The 17,537-nt window shown below is 35.4% G+C and overlaps 2 protein-coding genes and 1 long non-coding RNA gene across 3 annotated transcripts in view; all 3 read left to right on the forward strand.

Annotated features, from left to right (window-relative positions):
• Positions 1 to 17,537, forward strand: part of LOC140151122 (sphingomyelin phosphodiesterase-like) — a 496,863-nt gene that overhangs the window by 313,307 nt on the left and 166,019 nt on the right. The gene's annotated exons all lie outside the window — the stretch shown is intronic.
• On the forward strand, positions 660 to 4,153 carry LOC140149884 (uncharacterized). Its single transcript, XR_011858762.1, has 5 exons — positions 660 to 762; positions 1,241 to 1,369; positions 2,120 to 2,224; positions 2,703 to 2,831; positions 4,031 to 4,153. It is a non-coding gene; the product is annotated as an uncharacterized lncRNA (long non-coding RNA).
• Positions 4,275 to 15,879, forward strand: LOC140149571 (uncharacterized). The gene is made up of 12 exons (XM_072171650.1): positions 4,275 to 4,292; positions 4,488 to 4,583; positions 5,020 to 5,124; positions 5,483 to 6,846; positions 9,628 to 9,805; positions 10,132 to 10,224; positions 10,569 to 10,764; positions 10,932 to 11,057; positions 11,599 to 11,670; positions 12,159 to 12,269; positions 13,065 to 13,202; positions 14,342 to 15,879. Exons 1-12 carry the CDS (start codon positions 4,275 to 4,277, stop codon positions 14,539 to 14,541), a joined length of 2,697 nt encoding a protein of 898 aa, XP_072027751.1. The 3' UTR covers positions 14,542 to 15,879.

Consider the following 17,537-nt stretch of genomic DNA (forward strand, 5'->3'; position numbering starts at 1 on the left):
TCTAGTATAATTATATATTCTTTATGGAACGAATAGGTCCTTATGGCATAGGTATTTTACTAACATGTCCTCGCAGAAACAGTATTATAACATTTCGATTTATATTGCTTTATGAGAGTTGATAATGTAACCAAAGAGTGAAATCATTTATTATTAAACAATGTTTATTATGACCTCTTCAAAATATGCAAATATGATAATTATCATCATACGTGCATTCTGTTAATTTGCTGTTCTGGCAATTGATTATCTTGCATTTGCACTCCACAACAAAAAAGTCATATTCTCAAATATTTTAGTCTGGTTATTCACCAGCCTATTTATATCGTAGTTTATTGACTCTCTTGTCAGTGCTTGTCAGGTGATGGACACAACTCGGCTATTTATCTTTTATTCATAAAACTTCTGAGAGTTGACGGATGACATTAGTACCCATAATTCTGCAATTTGATATTGTTCCCATGCCTAAGATTTCAAATACATCTTCTTTATTCCTGTATTTAGACACATAACATTTCCACACCACTCTCATTGGTTTATTTGATTGATAACAATACACAATTCGGAGCAATGGTTTTTTTCAAAGACTCTTCTTCTATAAATACTAATAATATTTATTCATGTTTGTGCTTATATATTTATACCATATGCTCCCAGAGCAAAGATAACGAGGATGTTCAAAATGAACCAAAAGTGGATGGAGATAAGAATGGTTCTGACACTTTGGGGTGCAAAGACGGTGTAGCCGAACACCCAGAAGAGGTAAGGAAAACGTAATTAAAAGGTTGATTTTGATTTAAACTTTTGATCCAAACACAAGGAAATAATTCCTACCTCGGAATTTTCAGATGGTACTCCATTACATATGTCACTAATTTCAGTTTTCTGACAAGAGTGTCAGATATGATCATATAACGCACGGGGATAGCTGATACTGTGCAAAATATTTGTTAATGGGGACATGGTGAAGAGTGTAAGTCATGCTAGAGAACATATTATATTCGACTGATTAAGAAAGTAGCACTAAATGTTTAGCAATGTTTAGTTAGTAAATTACAACCCATGTCCGGGTCCCATGTCATTTGCATAGTGGCTAATCATTGGATTCTTTCAACGGGAATACCGAAAATGCATAAATAGAAACGGGAATCAGTATCATGACATATGATAAGAAATGGTCAATTATTTGTCAAATTTGAATACATGTTTTGAATTTTTACTTTGTCTATATACGTTATAGCAACTGGGTGAACATGGAAACCTGCTGGATACCCCAACAAAAGGCACTACCGGAAATGGATCGGATTCTGACACAAGTGTGGAACTTGCAGACAAAATTATAGAAGACACAAAAGTGCGTAATGCAAAGGTAGTTATAAATTGTTAAAATTCTATTCAAGCTGGATATATTATTTTAGACTATTATTTTAATTATCTCACAAGTGCCTCTAGCATTACTACATGCTAGGAAATCTAGTATAATTATATATTCTTTATGGAACGAATAGGTCCTTATGGCATAGGTATTTTACTAACATGTCCTCGCAGAAACAGTATTATAAAATTTCGATTTATATTGCTTTATGAGAGTTGATAATGTAACCAAAGAGTGAAATCATTTATTATTAAACAATGTTTATTATGACCTCTTCAAAATATGCAAATATGATAATTATCATCATACGTGCATTCTGTTAATTTGCTGTTTTGGCAATTGATTATCTTGCATTTGCACTCCACAACAAAAAAGTCAAATTCTCAAACATTTTAGTCTGGTTATTCACCAGCCTATTTATATCGTAGTTTATTGACTCGCTTGTCAGGTGATGGACACAACTCGGCTATTTATCTTTTATTCATAAAACTTCTGAGAGTTGACGGATGACATTAGTACCCATAATTCTGCAATTTGATATTGTTCCCATGCCTAAGATTTCAAATACATCTTCTTTATTCCTGTATTTAGACACATAACATTTCCCCACCACTCTCATTGGTTTATTTTGATTGATAACAATACACAATTCGGAGCAATGCTTTTTTTCAAAGACTCTTTTTCTATAAATACTAATAATATTTATTCATGTTTGTGCTTAATATTTATACCATATGCTCCCAGAGCAAAGATAACGAGGATGTTCAAAATGAACCAAAAGTGGATGGAGATAAGAATGGTTCTGACACTTTGGGGTGCAAAGACGGTGTAGCCGAACACCCAGAAGAGGTAAGGCAAACGTAATTAAAAGGTTGATTTTGATTTAAACTTTTGATCCAAACACAAGGAAATAATTCCTACCTCGGAATTTTCAGATGGTACTCCATTACATATGTCACTAATTTCAGTTTTCTGACAAGAGTGTCAGATATGATCATATAACGCACGGGGATAGCTGATACTGTGCAAAATATTTGTTAATGGGGACATGGTGAAGAGTGTAAGTCATGCTAGAGAACATATTATATTCGACTGATTAAGAAAGTAGCACTAAATGTTTAGCAATGTTTAGTTAGTAAATTACAACCCATGTCCGGGTCCCATGTCATTTGCATAGTGGCTAATCATTGACTTCTTTCAACGGGCATACCGAAAATGCATAAATAGAAACGGGAATCAGTATCATGACATATGATAAGAAATGGTCAATTATTTGTCAAATTTGAATACGTGTTTTGAATTTTTACTTTGTCTATATACGTTATAGCAACTGGGTGAACATGGAAACCTGCTGGATACCCCAACAAAAGGCACTACCGGAAATGGATCGGATTCTGACACAAGTGTGGAACTTGCAGACAAAATTATAGAAGACACAAAAGTGCGTAATTCAAAGGTAGTTATAAATTGTTAAAATTCTATTCAAGCTGGATATATTATTTTAGACTATTATTTTAATTATCTCACAAGTGCCCCTGGCATTACTATATGCTAGGAAATCTAGTATAATTATATATTCTTTATGGAACGAATAGGTCCTTATGGCATAGGTATTTTACTAACATGTCCTCGCAGAAACAGTATTATAAAATGTAACCAAAGAGTGAAATCATTTATTATTAAACAATGTTTATTATGACCTCTTCAAAATATGCAAATATGATAATTATCATCATACGTGCATTCTGTTAATTTGCTGTTCTGGCAATTGATTATCTTGCATTTGCACTCCACAACAAAAAAGTCATATTCTCAAACATTTTAGTCTGGTTATTCACCAGCCTATTTATATCGTAGTTTATTGACTCTCTTGTCAGTGCTTGTCAGGTGATGGACACAACTCGGCTATTTATCTTTTATTCATAAAACTTCTGAGGGTTGACGGATGACATTAGTACCCATAATTCTGCAATTTGATATTTTTCCCATGCCTAAGATTTCAAATACATCTTCTTTATTCCTGTATTTAGACACATAACATTTCCGCACCACTCTCATTGGTTTATTTTGATTGATAACAATACACAATTCGGAGCAATGCTTTTTTTCAAAGACGCTTTTTCTATAAATACTAATAATATTTATTCATGTTTGTGCTTAACATTTATACCACATGCCCCCAGAGCAAACATATCGAGGATGTTCAAAATAAACAAAAAGTTGATGGAGATAAGAATAGTTCTGACACTTTGGGGTGCAAAGACGGTGTAGCCGAACACCTAGAAGAGGCAAGGAAAACGTAATTAAAAGTTGTTGTAGATTGTGATGCCAACACTGGACAAGAAGATAAAGCAATAAGGCCGAAAGTTAACTGAAGGACTTAAGGCATACAAGAAGGCCCAAAATGTTTGAATATCATAGTGACTTCTGAACCTTATTAATGATATAACGCACGGGGATAGCTGATAGGTTGCAAAGTACTTGTAAATGGGGACATGGTGAAGATTAAACAGATATAAGTCATGCTGGAGAACATATTAAATTCGATTAAGAAAGTACCTTATATGTTTAGCAATATGATGACAGTAAATGGTCAATTATTTGCAAAATTTGAATATGTGTTTTGAATTTATACGTTGTCTCTGTATATAATAGCAACGGGGCAAACATGGAAACCTGCTGGATACCCCAACAAAAGGCACTTCCGGAAATGGATCTGATTCTGACACACCTGTGGAACTTGCGGACGATATAATAGAAGACACAAAAGTGCGTAATGCAAAGGTAGATATAAATTGTTTAAATTCTATTCAAGCTGGATATATTACTATTATGTTAGTGTGATAATAATCGTCACTTTCAATACTACATGCTACAAAATTTTGTATATATATTCTTCATGAAAGGAATGGGTCCGGTTATTCACCAGCCTATTTATATCGTAGGGTATTGACTCTCTTGCCAGTGTTTGTCAGGCGATGGACACAACTCAGCTATTTATCTTTTATTCAAAAAACTTCTGATGACATATGACATAAGTACCAATAATCATGGAATTTGATAGTGTTCCTATGCCTAAGATTTCAAATAAATTCTTTATTCCTGTATCTAGACACACAATATTTGCACACCACAAGTGGATGCAGAAAAGAGTGGTTCTGACACTTTTTTTGGATGCAAGAACAGTGTAGCCGAACACCCAGAAAAGGTAAGGAAAAAGTATTAAAAATGTTGTAGATCAAGGCTGTCACGCAACAACTAACTATCAAACCATATAAATCCAGACATATACAATGACCATCTACCAGACTTGTAACGAGTCATGACTCGAGACTCGACTTTTCAAAAATGAAATGACTCGACTCGGATTTTCAAATTTTCCCCATTGAGATTGTACAGTGACTCGAGTCATTTGACTCGACTCGACTCGAGATATTGCAAGAAATGACTCGACTCGACCATGAAATGATGTGACTCGTTACAACTCTGCCATCTACCTTACTCCCTCAGATCAGACCCATGCAATTAATTACCCAATTGTCTGCATTGTCCCTACATGTAGATTAATACCTCTGTAGTAATAGTATCACCAACTGATACACATGACCGATAATGTTGTAGTGCAATTTATGATTGCCTTGCAGGAAAGAATACCAACGCGTACTCGAAAGGAGCCACAGGCAAATGCATATGATACATCAGAATGTGAAGATGAAGAAGATGTACATTCAGAAGAAATCGATGCAGAGGTAAACAGCCAACAATATTGCGTTTTTTGCACTTAAATGTTTTATAGATGGAACTGAAACACGCCGTTAAAATCCCTGTGGGATAACGATGTCATGATCAATGGACAATAAATTACCTGTGCTTGATGATAAAACAAGGGCACAGAAATCAAATCGAAGGAAATGATAAGTTAATTTTAAATATTAGACAGACACGGATGATGCCTGAGCACCTTGATTGTGTGGTATTGCATTTTCATCGGGCTTAGCTAGGGGTCTGATGAACGACCCTGCTTACAACGAACTATGTTATGTTTTATTCGTGCCCCGGGGATTCGTGCATTTTATTTTTCTAATTATCTTTACTTTTATTTCATAGGAAAACGCTAACTTGGATCTAAATGCTGAAGAAAGGAGTACAAGTTACCCAAAAATAACAGTTCCCGTCTACAGGAAGAAGAAAGGGAAGAGAGACTATGCGAAATACAACTCCTGTTTCTATTGCCAAGAATTGAAGGCTGGAGGGAAAATACCAAGGCATCTAAAATCCATGCACGCAAATGAACCATTAGTAGCACAGAGCCTTGCGTGCAAGAAGGAAGCGAGAGACATGAGCCTAGAAAAAATTCGACTGATGGGAGATTTCAATTATAACTTAAAAGTATACGAGAAAGGCGAAGGAGAACTGCTGTTACTCCGAAAGCCCCTTAAACAGAAAGTATGTGAAGATTATTTACCATGCATACACTGTTTGGGGTTTGTTGATGTCAATGAAATGTGGGCACACATTAAACGTTGTAAACACAGACGACGGAAACTGGTTGAAAATAGGAATGATAAAACGCATCTTGGAGATAATAACGATGCTTACCATGAAAATTCTATAATATCACAGGCCCGGATGCTGTTAGAAGGAGGCAAAGTTTATGGAGAAGATCGAGATATACACACGGTGAGGAAGACCATAGTCAGTAAGATGCGAAAGTCAAGCGACAACATAAAAGATGTCGTAGAAAAAGATATGCTAATACTTCACTTTGGTAATGTTCTCCTGACCAAAACAGGAAAAGCGCGAAGACACTGCATTAGCCAAAAAATGCGTCAACTGGCACGTCTTCTTCTTAAAGTTCGCCAGCTTCAAGGGTATTCAAATATAACCCTTCAGGAATGTCTCTCTGCAACAAATTTTGACCACGTTGTACAAGCTACTAAAGAGTTGTGCCAACCTTTGGAAGAAACAACGATGAACGGAGTCAGCATGTCGAAAAGTCCATCATTAGGGCTACACCTGGGCCATAGCTTAATCAAGTGCTGCTTTCTGAAACGAGGAAGAGCTATTCGTCTTGGTGATGACGTGATGAAAGAAGAGGCTGACAACTTCAATGAGCTTTTCCAAACTGAATGGACTGACAAAATTTCTAGCCAGTCGCTTCAAACATTACAAGAGAGAAGATACACAAGTAGGGAAAAGTTACCAAAAACAGAAGACCTGCAGCTTTTGAAGGCACACAAAGAAAAGAGTTTAGAGGCGGAAATGCATATGCTGAAACGATACCCATCTGCAGCAGCTTGGAGAGCTTTGTCCAAATCTGTGTATGTACTAATCACAGTCTTCAACAAGCGGCGGGGTGGCGAAGTGGCAAAAATGCAACTGAGCTGTTTCTTTGACAGAGACAGTGCTGGAGGTGGCCATGCTGACATCTTGAACTGCCTAAGCGATCTTGAAAAGAAACTAGTAAATCGGTAAGATTTATAGAATTTTATTACCTGCTGCTTGTTGGCGCCGTTATAGGGCCATTAGGGAGACAAATCCTTATGTTTCCAGTTTTGGCAATAAACATAAAAACTACAGAGTTTTTCTGAATATCAGTCCATTGATTTGTGTAAATTAAACCAGTCAATGAAGCTAAATATCATAATCTCAGGTCTTGGTTTTTTTACGTTAAGGTCAAACAAATATACCAAAACGAAACATTTTGAACATTCCTCCCACTCAGAATAAACAGAATTATACACCTCGTACATTTAATGCCAATGAATAATTATTTAAAAATTTTAATATTTAGTTTCACCCTGTGTCTTTTTTAACGGTTAGGCGACGAAAAAAAACCCTGTTCTACGGGCGGACGGGCGTTTTGTTGTCGCTGCAAACATATGAAAAATGTTCAGCCAAAATTATTAAATTTTGGGGAAAAACGGCTGATTTTACATGATTTTAGCTACGGGCCCGTAGAACAGGGTTTTTTTCGTCGCCTTAATGGGTGGGTATGAACGTTTGGACAGTATTTATTGTGGGACATTAGAGCACACCATACAAATCGAATTGCATTCTGAACACGGAGAATGTCCTTCTGATATCAAATAATTTTGATTTTTTGAAATTCGCAATGTAATACACAGGTTTTCCCAGAGTATTTCGCACTTGTGTCATTGATTTTCGTATAAAAGACATTTCAATTTCGTCCCGAAAAATCTTTGAGCGAGAAACTCCACTTCAATTTCACTATTGTGCCATTAGATTTCAACATTGTAGCATTAAATTTCGTGTTTGTGTCATTGATTTTCGTCATGCAGTTCAAATTCGTCTGAAAATACGTAACGATCCCTTTCGCAAAAGCAAATTCGTCGTTTGTCATTGATATTCATTATCGTTTCATTTAATTTCGTCTCATAGGCATATATACAATATGTATTAATTGTGCGTTCATTTTAGGGGGCTTATTTTTTATTTGCTTTTGTTTCAAACATTTTTATATATATTGTATCTTTTACTTATGCTTATGAGCTCATAATGTAGGCTTAAATTTTTTTTTTTTTCCAATAAATTGTTACAAAGATTAAACATGTTAAAGATTATTCTTGAAATTGATATAAGTCCAAAACATATTTATGCAACTTTTTGCTGGGGGATTATTCTGCATTGCCTTTATTGTATGCAATTCTGTCGTTCTTTCTTTATTTGATATCATACATTACAAGGGCTATGTAGGCAATTCCATCATAGAATTTCAATATCCCAAATAACAAAAACACATAAAACAAAACCTTAATGAAGATGTGCAAAGGCGAACCCCCGGTAAGAAAATTCATGGTAAACATGTAAAAGACGACTTAATTTAAACACCATGCAATATATTGTAGCTGTTTTAAAGTTCTGTATTTTTTTTGATGTTTTGGGTCATGTGACATGTACCTGTTTGCTTGGAAATTCCCACAGAATATTCCTTTAGATGAATTGTAATTTATATTTTGTTTTGTTATTTTTAACGTTACTCTTTTCTTTATAAAATTCTTATGATTCTTGTGTGTTTTCTTTTATTTTCTTATACAATTTTATGATCATAAGAATTCTAAGAATAAGATCTTCAACATAAACTAAAACGAACACTGTCCTTTTAAATAGTCATAATTATACATCTATTTAACACCTGACGAATATAAATGACAAATGTCTTAAAATGAATGACAAAAGACTAAATTGCTTTTACGATTCATTAGCCATCGCCCCACGAGACGAAATTGAACACAGATTTGACGAATATCAATGATACAAATGTGAAATATAATGATTCAAATATGAAATTGGTTTTGAGTTTGTGCGACTTCGATTTTTTAGGACGAATTTAAACTGTCCTTTTTATGAATATGAATGATATAAGTGCGAAATACTCTGGGAAAACCTAAAAATTAAAAATTGATATTTTCGATATGTAACCGTACTCGAAGTAAACACCAACAAAAAATTAGGCCTTTTTGGGAAAACAATCCATATCTTCAATATGAAAGGTCAAAATTTTCAATTGATCGTCGGCTTATCCTCCCAGCTATATACACTTTAAGAATATGTCATTAGATTTATAAAATTTTACTTCGAGGACTGTTATATATCAAAAATGTGCGAAATATCAAATTTTAATAATTTGTCATAAAATTTGTATTATATCGTGAAGTTTAAAACAGGAAAATTATTTGATATCAGAAAGACATTCTTCATATTCAGAATGCAATTTGATATGTTTGATGTGCTCTCATGTACCACAAAAAATACCGTCGAAACGCTCAAAACGCTAATTTCAGATCCCTTAAGGTGTGAAGAGTATAATTAATTGGGATTGTGAAGGTATGGGGAGCGAAATAAGGAAATTTACAATTATTAATTATATATAATATTATGACTGGAGTTTTTAGAATCTTTATGTTACTTTTATACTAATAATAATATTGCCTTTCATGGAAACCTGGTTGATATGATCATCATTTTGAGACTTGACTTGAGTAGAGTTCTCTCTTCTGCACAATCGCAAATTATTATAAACATATTATAAATGTTTAAAGATCAGATTGTTGTGCTTGAAACATCTCTAAACTTGTTGCATTCGGAAAACGATATACGATGTGACATGTCGATTCTACACGTGTCCTTGTCGATTCTACATGTGTCCTGAATCACCATTCCTATCTAGCTGGAAACAGGACCGTTTACGAACGAGATGATTAATATTATCTAAAATTGTTTATTATCAGATTTGATGTTGTGAGACTCCCTGGAAAACGAAACAGACCGGTGCCGTTGTTGCTTCAAAAAAAATGGGCGGAAGCAATGCAACTCCTTGTAGATAAACGGAATGATTGCGATATTCCTATTACCAACACATACTTTTTTGCAACCCCAAATCGGTTGACGTACATCAATGCATGGCAGGTATGCTCGATAAAATGATAATGAAAATTGCAATTTCAATTCCCTGTACAAAAGTATATGGAAGTACACATTTTTAGGCGATTTCAGGCTATTTACCGGTGTTTGTTCTCATGTCTGAAATGGTAAAGATTGTCAAACACGACTGGAGGAACGTTACTATATTTATGTAAGTCAATTTTGTTGACTAAAACATTCACCAGAATAAATATCACTGTTAAAATACTATATAAAGCAGATGAAAACGTATTAGTTTAAATGTCATAAGTGTGAAGTTGGTTTATCTTCATGCCAATATCTAATTATTTTGTATATTCTTGACTTGCCAGACCCTCCACACAGCTGTCGTCAACGCAGGTTGTTCAGAACCGTTGAAAATTTCAACCACAACTCTGAGAAAATACACAGCAACTATTTTGCAGGTAACTATACTTAATATATTTGAATCTATTTGAGCCAATTCTGTGATCAGAAAACTATTTTTAGGGATACTACCCCATACCCTGCATGGTATCATGATGCTCTTTTATTCAAATGTTCCCTACTCTTCTAATCCCTACGTTGGATGTTACTAGGCCTATATATTTAACGCTCTTATTGATATCGGCAATAGCAGTGATCTGAAAAATTTCCAAGACAACTTTTAACTCTCACTTTATCACACCGGACATTAAAACAAAGCTCTCAGAACTGCGTTTGCTTGGCTAATTAAACTACCAAATGTTTCCGTCTTGAACCTTGAATCACGTTTTGACGTACATTACAGGTCCTGGATCTTACAAAGGGAGAACAGGAATGGTTGTCAAATCACCTGGGTCACGAACTCGAAATTCACAAGGAAGTCTATAGATTGCAAGAAGCCACCATAGAGGCAGGGAAGGTTTCTAAGCTGCTGCTTGCGGTAGAGCAAGGGAACATCAAGAACTTCAAGGGGAAAAATCTAAATGAAATCGACGAAGATGGTAAGTTATTAATCTTGCATATTTTAACTTTAAGGTAGATATAAATGATTTGCTCACATGTTTTACAGGGTAATGGTGAAGCATATAAAACAAAGACATCAAAAGGAATAGTAACGGCGCTTTACTGTAAGCGTCTTACAATAATTTACTTTTTCATTTTTCATAAGACATTCAGCTACACGACGAACAAGACCAGGACACTGTGGTGCATGAAGGAGAGCAAGTTTCCGATAATGAAGAACCTTTACAAGAAGACCAACCCGTAGCTCACAACAGAACACCAGATGAAGCAGGTAATGCACATTTTTAAAGATCGAGCGTATCTCTCCAACACACAACCCCACGGAGGGGGGGGGGTCACTTGCATACCAAAGTGGTATGCATGTATGCATGCTCGTCAAGGTGCACCAGAACGTTCTGGTGCACCAGAACGAAATTACAACGCATTGTCTATGGAGCAGTGTAATACACATTATCATGCATAACTCGCAAACACAAAATCGGAATGAACTGAAATTTTGGGAATAGGCTTTTTTCGTGGATATGTACTGAAAAATGTCATAAAAAGAGGATGCTAGGATCACGAAATCCTCCTTTAAGATTCACTTACAATTAACATGGGCGTACATGTGTGTTTATCCTTTTATAAAGACTCGGAATTATCACATTCAAAATGTGTTGGACTCTTTGTACTTTGCAATGTAATTAAAAATAATATTGAACTTGATATCAAACTACTTCAGCAAGACGATATCTTTGAAACCAAATTTATGACATTGGACTGACTCAAAGTTAGTGCCGTGACAATAACAAATAACATACAATTAATTTCAGATTCAAATGAAGTCAGTGACCATGGTGACCAAGAGCGGGAGACTTCACAAAAAAGGAGGCGAAGGAAATCAGGTATACTACTTGTTTCCATTAAAAATAAACAAAACCATATCGAAAATAGATGATTTTCGCATAGCGAAAGGATGAATAAACACTGGCAATTTCACCTTTTTCGGTCAGCCATAATAGGTAGAGTAATTTAGCCAATAGCCCTACGATACAATATAGACCACTATGGTGGTTCGGGTTTTTTTTTCGCTAAACAAAGTGAAGTGAGAATCCACTAACTTGTCACGAATCCGTTTTGAATAAGAGTACTGATAATCGATTTTCGACATTACAAAAAGACACAGCGAAGTGATTCATGAGGTAACTCGTTGCTAGATTGCAATTGATATTTGCATCTTATAAATGCATACACATTAGTTAGTTTTACCCCTTCTGTTGCAACTGCACGAGAGTACTATAATATTTTTAATATATTATGACGAAAATTTACAAATATAACATATATATAAATTATCTGATTTGTCTTTATATTGTTTTATGGATTTGTGAAGCTATTGGTGACAAGCAACAGCTCCTAAATAGAAGACGATACGTTGAAAAAGTCAGTGACCATGATGCCCACGATGTGGAGCTTCCACATAAAAGGCGACGAAAGAAAGCAGGTACTACTTTAATAATTGTCACCATTATAAAAAATATGACGTGTTTGGGGCTCGAGCAAACTGACATATGAAAATATTGAGAGAGAAAAAATCAGGACTCAGCGGGGATTGAACCCCGGTCGCTGGATTACCGGTCCAGAGTCTTTCCACTGTACTACCTGAGTTCACAGTCGGTACTCGGGCAATCTAAGCTTAAGTCCCCATGAAAACTCTCTCATTGTGTCTCAGCGACCAACTATATAATTGTATATGTAGTTTGCTCGATCCCCAAACATGTCATTTAAATCATAATTTATCGGGCTTGCATCGTTTATTTCCGATCCTCGCATATATTAATTTGTGTCTCGCATGGGTGACGTATCTAGGACACCTCCTTCATCATTATAAAAATAGTCAAACGGATTTTTTTTCTCGCTGGTTGTAGCTAATTTTGTGATTAAAAATACTGACATGTCACGAATCCGTTTTGAATATTAAAAAAAGAGTACTCGTTCAATTTTCGTTATTAAAAAGGCACGGCGAATTGAGTCATAAAGTAACAGATTGCGTGAAGGTATTGTTGAACATGTGCAAAGCAAAATGCCCTTCCACCCCTTACATGTCCCGCATAGCGAAATTAGACAATATTGTCCATTATACTATAATTTCAACTGGTATTTGCATCTTACAAACACATGTATATCATGTTGAGTTTTCCTTATTTTTATCAAATATATTGTTGACATAATATGCTAATTTTCTGTTGTAGATAATAATAATAAAGTATGGTATCATAATTACTTATTTTTGTTTTAGGCATTTGTAAAGCTAGTGGTGTCAACAACAAGCAACTCCAAAACAGGAGACAACACCTAGATGGTAATTCAGATGAAGTCAGTGACCATGATGACCACGAGTGGAAGCCTCCACCAAAAGAGCAACGAAAGAAAACAGGTACTTTAATATTACGGCCTTTTTTCTCGCTGGTTGGAGCTAAAACAATTCCATATGTGTGGTTAAAAAATACTGACATGAAGTAACACATTGCAGTGGCGTACCGTGGCCGCCCCAACCCCGGGGGCTGAAGAAAATTAAATTTTGCCGCCCCTTCCTCAACAGCCCGAAAAGGTTGACCCAATTTTTTTCTCGGTCGCTTGAAAAAGTGAAGAGCAAAAAAAAAGGTTTCAGGCGCTAGCGCCCTAGATGCAGCACATTTTGATGTATAGTACCATTAAAAAATTTTACCCCGGGGGCTGGCGCCCCCAAATCCCCCAAAATACGCGCATGCATTGTGTTGAAAGCAAAATGCCCTTCCAACTTATACATATGTTACCGATAGCGACATTAGACAATTGTCAATTAGACTATAATTTCAACTGGTATTAGCATCTTACAAACGCATGTTATCACATTGAGTCTTACAAACGCATGTTATCACATTAAGTTTTCCTCTTTTTTATCAATTCCAGGAAAATCCTGCAATATTTTTCACATAATATGCTAATTTTCTGTTCTAGACAATAGTAATAAAGTATGGTATCATAATTACTTATATTGTTTTGGGCATTTGTGAAGCCGATAAGCAACTCCAAAACAGAAGAAGACAACACCTAGATAGTAAGAATGAATTTTCAAAACTGGCAAAAGTCGGAGTGCCAACATACGCGTTTTCCGTTAAAGGCCAAATAACGTGCATTACCCGATAAAACGGACGTCGCACTCTTGGTACACACACTACTTTTTCCCGCTAAAAAGTTTCTAGTGATAGGAACAATGCATCAGTTAAGTATGTTGATGGACAATGATGGAAGACTATATATCCTTTCAGCCATGCATAGCTGCCAATTGAATTGACATTTTTGTGCTAAATATAAATCGACATTATGTGAACGATTTGATTATATAAAGATAACATAGGTTGCTCTTGACTTGGGAACCGCAAGCAGTTTTTCTAGCATTTCCGGATTCGCGATTTGGTCCTTAAAATACGATACCTTGGTATGGTGACGAAATGATTAATGCAGCCCCTTGCATTATATATATCATATTTGTAATTGTTCTTTATATCTTTATTCTGTTAAATTAATTTTCAGATTCGAAGGACAAGAAACGACGCTGGACACAAAAAGAACAGGATATTTTCAAGAAAGTTTTGGGTAATTTTATTAAACGAAAGGTAATGCCTACAAGAGCTGCTCTGGACAAAACGCAAAACCAACTTGGGGGCAAACGGACCATACTACAAATAAGAGCTCGTGCAAACAATATGATAAAAATGAAGCAATATTGTTAATATATTAAACGAAGCTGCCCGGGGAGCATTATATACATGATGCAGTGTATTGAACTGCCAGACATGAATACAGATGTTCTTCACCAAAAAATCGTGGAAGAAATGTCTTCCAAAATCCGAAGGACAAGAAACGACATCGCTGAACATAAAATTTTGTTAAGCCGCGATTACAGACGTTCTTATGTTCCAGTTTAAGAGAATAATAGATAAAAGATAAAAATTCTCACATTGCTAACAATGTTAGGGCACCCTGTTATAGAAACCAAATCAACCTGATAAGGTAAAAGGAACCGAGTGTATTCGTTAGTTTGTAGAAACAATAATGTTTAAGGACTACTAAGACGAGAGTGCGTAGCATGCCACAAATAGAGGTCATTCCTGTTTTCAATTAGCCCCCATCTTGAAGGGCAAGCTAATACCTTTTTAACATTTTCAGAATGGTCACATCACCTTTGCTTCATCACATTTACTGTAAATATGTATATCTTCTCGAGGTGAGTAACCAAATTAAAGTGAATGTAGAATAGAAAGGGGGTGAATCCTGTTACATTTTCTTGTCAACTGTTCCACTTGAAAACCGGAATAACCTCTATTCGAGGTAATACATTAAATGTGGACAAAATAACATTTTTGTAATAATTGTAGTTTGTTCTGTAATACTTCAAATGATTATGTGTATCAAGAATCAGTATAAAGCCGTATAGACGGATTGTGTTTGCTTTTATGTTTATTACTGTTAAAAGTTAAACAATATGTGATGCTGCTACAGAGATACTTTACATTGATAAGGCCCTTTACAATTGATTCTTAGTTTCCTGTTTGCCGCCCGCTTCCAAAGTGGAGAACTGCAAAATATTTAATTATTTTATTTATATTTTGGATTTTCTCTTTTAAAATAACTTTGAATGACTCCCATTTGCTACTTTCTGACTTTAATTATACCAACTATAATGATGAATAAACAAAGAACATAACTGTACCATTAATTATGTATAAAATCAAACATAGTTGTAAAATAATTAAATGCATGTTCCTTGTCAAAACGGGTTGATGTAGGTTGCGACCACTTGTTTGAAAATAAAGAAAATAATAGATAATTAATAATCAAAAGTCACCTCATCCCTTGTTTTCAACCATGAAACAGGAAACTAAGAATCAATTGTGAAAGGCCTAATCTAAGGCAAGTTATTTCAAAATCGCCCACTATTGTGTGGATATGCTCCGTAGTACACGACATTCACGTACTAAAGGGTTCACAAAAAATTGTGTGGACATACCACATAGTATATAAACTCAACCAATAAAGTATCGAAACGATTATAGATGGTCAGATTTATCGGGAACTGAAATATGTAGCAAAAACTTATTTAATGTATATAAAGCGCAGCTTTTTCCTGCGCATTTTGATACCGCTTTTGTTGCTCTATGATATCATTTGGTCGAGTTATGGGCGTTTAAGTGGCTTCAGGTCGGATTTTGAAAGTTGCACTTAGCTCCTATTCAAGCCAAATGCGTTCTTCGTGTACACACACACCCCCACACACCCACACACCCACACACAAAATCAAGACAAATTGTTTACTTAACCATGAACATTACTCTATTTTACTCCTTCGACTTCCAACTTCAAAGCAAAGCTAACAAGGCAATCAAGCCTGACACCACCTAAGAAGGCCTTCGGCGCATCTTGCGCAGGAAATGGCAAGACACTGATCAAGGAAAGATAAGACATCTTGTTCAGAGCATGCGACAACGAATCCAGGCAGTGATAGACAGTGATGGTATGCACACCAAGTATTGAGATGTCAGCAGAAAGAGTTCATGAGATAAGTCAGAGATAAGTAAAGGTAGCAAGTATTGAAGTTGGAAGTCGAAGGAGTAAAATAAAGTAAAGTTCATGGTTAATTGAACAGAGCACATCGGTGTCCTTTGTCTTGATGGTGTGTGGGGTGGGTGTGTGTATAACTCGACCAAATGATATCGTAGAGCAACAAAAGAGGTGTCAAAATGCGCAGGAGAAAGTTGCGCTTTATATACATTAAATATGTTTTTGCTCTATTTTTCAGTTCCCGATAAATCTGACCATCTATAATCGTTTCGATACTTTATTGGTTGAGTTTACATACATAGGCATACATGATATGGCATTCACCCATTCACCCAGTAGTGTGTGGATATGCCCCGTAGTATATCTCGTATCTGTAGTATATGATATTGATTGAAATAGAATCATACTTTTCAGCTGTACGAGAACACTTATCTTTAGCCGAAGACGTGTGGTAATCCCCGTTTCATAATGATATTGTGTTCCCAGGCTGAGAAGTATGGCTTTGTGACTTTTTATCAAATGGAATGTTATTATTATGTTATATTCAACGGTTATATTCAAGTTTATATTATTTTGTAAGCATATTTCTGAGCTGTAAGGAAACTCTTTAGCTGTAATGAAGTCGTGTTGGAATCCCTGCTTCATATTGATATTTTGTTTCCAGGCTTATGGCTTTGTGACTTTTTTTGAAATTCAATGTTATATTAAGTTTATACAACGCTTATAGTCAAACTTGTATTATTTTGTAAGCATATATCTGAGCTGTAAGGAAAAACCTACTTTAGCTGCACTGATGTTGTGTAGTAATCCCGCTTCATAATGATTTTGTGATCCCAGCTGAAGAACTATACCTTTGTGACCTCTCATCAAATTAAATGTTATATTCAAACTTGTATTATGTAAGCATATTTCTGAGCTGTAAGAGAACGCTTATCTTTAGCTGAACGTGTGGTAATCCCTGCTTCATCCCTGCGTTCCCAGGCTTTGAAGTATGGCTTTGTGACGTTTAATCAAATTGTATGTTGTATTGAAAGCTATATAAAACGGTTATTTTCGAGCTTATACACGAAATGACATTGTATTATTTTGTAAGCATATTTTTCAGCACTTTAGCTGAAGTCGTATTGTAATCCCCGCTTCATAATGATACATGATGTCTCTGAAAGAA

The sequence above is a fragment of the Amphiura filiformis genome, chromosome 4 (genome assembly GCF_039555335.1).
Source record: "Amphiura filiformis chromosome 4, Afil_fr2py, whole genome shotgun sequence".
In the NCBI taxonomy this organism is placed as follows: domain Eukaryota; kingdom Metazoa; phylum Echinodermata; class Ophiuroidea; order Amphilepidida; family Amphiuridae; genus Amphiura; species Amphiura filiformis.